This window comes from Pollicipes pollicipes, unplaced genomic scaffold (assembly GCF_011947565.3).
Source record: "Pollicipes pollicipes isolate AB1234 unplaced genomic scaffold, Ppol_2.1 Scaffold_5724;HRSCAF=6776_pilon_pilon_pilon, whole genome shotgun sequence".
Classification (NCBI taxonomy): Eukaryota; Metazoa; Arthropoda; class Thecostraca; order Pollicipedomorpha; family Pollicipedidae; genus Pollicipes; species Pollicipes pollicipes.
In genome coordinates, this window is record NW_023596746.1 from 25,423,431 (window position 1) to 25,427,983 (window position 4,553).

At 60.0% G+C, this 4,553-nt stretch overlaps 1 protein-coding gene across 1 annotated transcript; it reads right to left on the minus strand.

The window, feature by feature from the left end:
- Positions 1-613: 613 nt before the first annotated feature.
- LOC119102868 (lamin Dm0-like) lies at positions 614-3,835 on the minus strand. Its single transcript, XM_037226319.1, has 6 exons — positions 3,634-3,835; positions 3,081-3,315; positions 2,563-2,781; positions 1,935-2,024; positions 1,523-1,614; positions 614-1,206 (listed from the first exon to the last, which is right to left on the minus strand). The coding sequence occupies exons 1-5, from the start codon at positions 3,780-3,782 to the stop codon at positions 1,531-1,533; spliced, it is 777 nt and encodes a 258-aa protein (XP_037082214.1). The 5' UTR covers positions 3,783-3,835; the 3' UTR covers positions 614-1,206; positions 1,523-1,530.
- Between the last annotated feature and the right edge of the window lie 718 nt (positions 3,836-4,553).

Below are 4,553 nucleotides of genomic sequence, written 5' to 3' on the forward strand. Positions count from 1 at the left end.
CGGGACGCGGGGCTGGTAGTGTGTGATGAATGGGCTGGAGGTCGATGCGCGGATGTGATCGCTGCCCGTGGACCCCGCACCGCCAGATGCTCATCCGTTGTGACTTCGTCAGAGTTGTGCAATTCAGGGTTATAACATTGACGGTTGTTACCAGGCCGGCGTGCCTGCCCCGGGCCTCCGCACAACAGAAGTGGCGGAGGCGCTGGCCGACGGCGAACAGTGCCCCCTGGTGCGTACGCTGTCGCCTTGGAAAGCGTCCACTGTAAACGTACTTGGTTCGCGTTGTTGTTCGTGATCTATTCCTGTGTTTTTGTTCGTCAAAAATACAGCTACGTACATATGCGGCTCCTGTTTTCCTGCCAGTGTGCCGAGTCCCGCCGAAGCCAATTCCTGGAGCGATGTCCTCCCACGTCACAGGAGTCCTAGCGTCTCAGGATGAACTCGGCAATGTCTTGTGCCAAATAAGGCGTCATCGCGTATCAAAGAAATATCGCCCGTCGCATTCGACCTGGCCATTGCGCACTGACTCAAACACCAGCAGGATTTAGAACGTTTATTCTATATATCCTCCAGACGAGCCCGGACTGGTGATACAAAAATAAACACCCGCCGCTGGGTGTCGGCTGGCCGCGACCCTTCACCCCCGTCCAGTCGAGGGGCGCCACTGGCCTCTCCAGACAGGTCAGACGGGGTCAGCGGTCGCCCCCGACAGGCCAGAGGGGAAGGGCCGCGGCTTCCCCAGCACCACCTACACCTACAGACCACGGAGGGTCGGTCAAACTTTGTACATATCCTCAGCGGGAATATGGGGCGCGCGGGTGATGACGTACACACGGATGACGAGCAGCGCGCGCGCGCGGAGGCGGAGGCAGAGGCAGCACCAAGCCAGCCCGCCCGGGCGGCGGGGGCCGGGCGGGCACCAAGCGACCGGAGGGGCGCTAACGCCGGACTCGCGGTGAAGCGGTCACTACAACGCAGGACAAAGACATCTAAAAGATGAAACGCGCGCCGTTAGCGGGGCGAAGCGGCTGGCAGCAGCTGGCAGACGGACAGACGGACGGTCCGTCGGCTGGCCTGTCAGCGTGGCGGTGCGCTCACGGCCGGGGGCTGGCAGTGACGGCCGGGCGTAGTAGGCGTGCTACGAGCGGTGGGACCGGTTGGCGCGGTCTGCTGCCGGCGCCGTGGGCGGCCGGTCGATCGCCGACTCTGCGGAGCGACAGGCCACGGCGTCAGTCGAGCACGTGGCCAGCTCACGCCACTCCCGCACAATACCTGTACGACAGCAGCGAGTGGTGCGAGCATGGTGAAACACTGGGGAAGCGAGCAACACGTGTGACAGGAACAAATTGATGGTTTGAATCGCGCTGTCATTCGATAACGTCGTAGGGCATTCACCAGACACAAACTACTTTGATCAGCGCACCCGCGGTCTGGGGCTGACCATTATGGCCATTTAACGCGACATTTGGTGACCTGGGCCGTGCGATGGCACCTGACACCCGCCCCAGCCAGCAGAGCTCACCGGGCCGGTTACTGACGCAGGGCGCGGCGGCCGCCGAAGATGTTCAGGAGGCTCCAGTCGCTGCCGCGCGAGTCATCAGCGCCGCCCTCCACCTGCCGGGCGAGCGGCATGACGGGGTCGGCTCTCAGCACGGGACGGGCCACTGCAGACGCGCCCCTGCGGTCGCGGATGGGCACACCGCCGGGGGACGGGGGCGGGGCGTCCAGCCGGCGACGGCACGGCGCCTCCTCCGGTCTGCAGCACGCGCCCCCACGCGCACACACACACAGCTCGCTGACAACGGCTTAACCACCTTCCAGACCCTCAATGCCACGATCAGGCCGGGAGAGCGCGTCGCACGTCGCCGTACATCGGACCGGCCGCTCGCGCGCGGGGGCCAGAAGCGCACGCCGACCGCCGAAGCGGTACCCACCTGCTCGGAGCTGGAGGCCAGAGTCTGCTGCCGGCGTGTGGAGAAGCTGGCCGAGCGGTTCTCGCGCTGCGAGACGCGCTGGGCGATCTCCTGCAGTCAGACCGCGCGTCAAGCCGGCGGTGCGCCACAAAACACCAGCCACGACAGGTCACTGGCAGCCAACGATGTACCAGCCAGTGACGTATTTGCGATGACGAAATTTCGAACATCAGACGCGAAAGGCGAAGATCAATGGCCAGACATTAATGAAGGATTCACCCGGTCAGTGACGACAGAGAATGCTTACAAGTGGTCAGTCAATACCAGGGCACACAACACGCGTGCAGTGAATGGCTGCTAGGAACGTCATATCATGTTCGGTGAATGGTGGAATGGAGACCTAGCAAAACACCATCAGCACGCCGAGAAAACCAGCGGAGGATTATGAGATCCTTCTGTGCCTCTGATCACTGTACAGCAGTGGCCAGGGACGTCAGCAGCTTCCCTTAACAGCACCATCATCAGAGGCGGCACGAACTGGACTGACGAAAAACCGCGCTAAGAAACAGATCGAAAGCCCGCAGAGCCGATCTGATCTCCCCCCCCCCCCCACACACACACACATCGTCGCCACCGCCTCGCTGCTCACCTCGCCTTCCATGTCGAACAGGGTGGTAGTCATCTTATCGGCCACGAACCAGGTCTGGCCCTTCATGACGAGCACGTGCGGCGCGTCGTGCGTCTGGCCGGCCTCGGACGCCCAGACGGTGGTCTCCTCGCCCGGCCCCAGCTTGATGGAGCGGTGGAATTTGTAGTCCGTCTCGTTGTCGTCCGCCTTGCGCACCAGCTGCATGCCGCCCAGCGACACCTGGTGGCGACGGACGGAGACGGCGCCCGTCAGCGACGACGGGGCCGTGCGGGGGACGCCAGGTGTCAGGCGGCGCACAGAAAACTCATCGCACACGGTCCGCAGCGCACCAGGCAGATGTGCAGCAACTGGTGGCAGAAATGGGACTTAAGCCATTACGTGGTTTCAAACTGCTATAATCATGAATGGCTTCAAGCAGCTGGCATCAACCAGTTTCAGCCACTTAAAGTATACATGAATGTGTGGAGGTGGTGGGTGCTATTGAATATACCGCACTAAACCCTACAAAGTCACTCCACCTCCTTGTTTGACTTGTTGTGCAGTTTGACGAACTTGCCCTCGGGGATTCGTCGATGATCTCGAACGTCGCCGTGGCAGGTGTTGGCCACGGCGAAGCCGACGGAGGAGGCCTCCTCCGACTCCATCACGGTGCGGCGCCTCTTGCCGGAGCGGCCGCCGGACGGCGTGGAGCGCGCGCGCGAGCCGCGCTCCACCACCCCCACCACGTGCCGGCCGCCCGGCGACAGGTTCAGCCTGCCCACCACGCGAGCCCCGAGGTCAGAGGCAAGCGCCTCCCCGGTAGGGATGCGGTCACTCGCACAATTCACAGGGAAATAACCTTAATAATTAATTAGCCTGCGCTGAAACCTCGTGCAACAGTCATAGCCCGTCCGTGCAATGATAAATTGAAGTGCTAAGACCACAAACATTGAGAGGACAGAATGGAAGTTACTTTCGCGTGCAAACAATATTGCACACCCGGGTTTGGTCGCTCACGTCGACAGGGCAGCGCGGGGAGGCTGACAACAGGGCGGCGCCGGCGCACCGGGCGGCGGGCTGACGCGCGCCTACCTGGCCTCCTCCGACTCCAGCAGCTTGCGGTAGGCGGCGATCTCGACGTCGAGCGCCACCTTGATGTCCATCAGGTCCTGGTACTCCTGCAGCTGGTGCTGCATCATCTCCTCCAGACGGTGGATCTCGTCGTTCTTGGCCATCAGCATGGCGGCGCTGGAGGTGCGCTCGTCGTCCAGCTGGGGAGTGGTTCAAGCCAGGTCAGGTCAGGCCTGGCAGGATCGGGTCATGGTGGTCAGGGGTCATCTCGCTCATATGCCACCATAGAGCCGGTTACGTTCTGTCCGGTTTGCTGAGGCTGACCCCAGCCATTTCAGTCGGGATGAAAGTAAGCCCTCCGAAGCAGTGTACTGAGTCCTAGATATCTGCAGCGTGTCCATCAGTCCAAAAAGTTCGCGAACTCTTACATTACAAGAAATGGAAAATTGCCAAGTCTAACCAGGCTCATACCAAGCAACCGTTCAAAGAAATTATCTGTGATATGTTAGATGAGCATTATATCAGTGGACCGTTACCTGTTTAATTGTCATGAGACCTTCCGAAGCATCGACATTTGTTGGTGTCGGTCGCCCCAGGCGTCTGACTCCATTACCTTAGTTTTTGGGCATCACCTACATAACAGCTGACTACTCTCAAATCTGTTATCGCCTCGTCCAACGCCACGAGGGACATCTGACAATTATTTCGAGTAGGGATGTGTTTTACTCATCTGCTCCAGCTTTGATAAACCAGGAATGTCCAGCCACTTTGCCGCCCCGTCAAGCCAGGGATAACATGGTAAAATCATAAATAATTCAGGTATATATTACTTACCAGCTTGACAATAATTTGCTCCCTGCATGAATGAACAACAAAACGCCTCTTTGGGGTCAGCAACGCGGGCTCCATCCCAGAGCCGCCAATCCCAGATGATCCAAAAC

Bases quoted from the DNA above. Each gene is read 5' to 3' on its own strand.
- LOC119102868 (XM_037226319.1), bottom strand. From the start codon at position 3,782: ATGCTGATGGCCAAGAACGACGAGATCCACCGTCTGGAGGAGATGATG. The intron at 3,316-3,633 runs GTAGGCGCGCGT...CGTGGTGGGCAG, and splicing joins CTGGAGTCGGAGGAGGCCAG to GCTGAACCTGTCGCCGGGCG. The intron at 2,782-3,080 runs GTGGAGTGACTT...CGTCGCCACCAG, and splicing joins ACAACAAGTCAAACAAGGAG to GTGTCGCTGGGCGGCATGCA.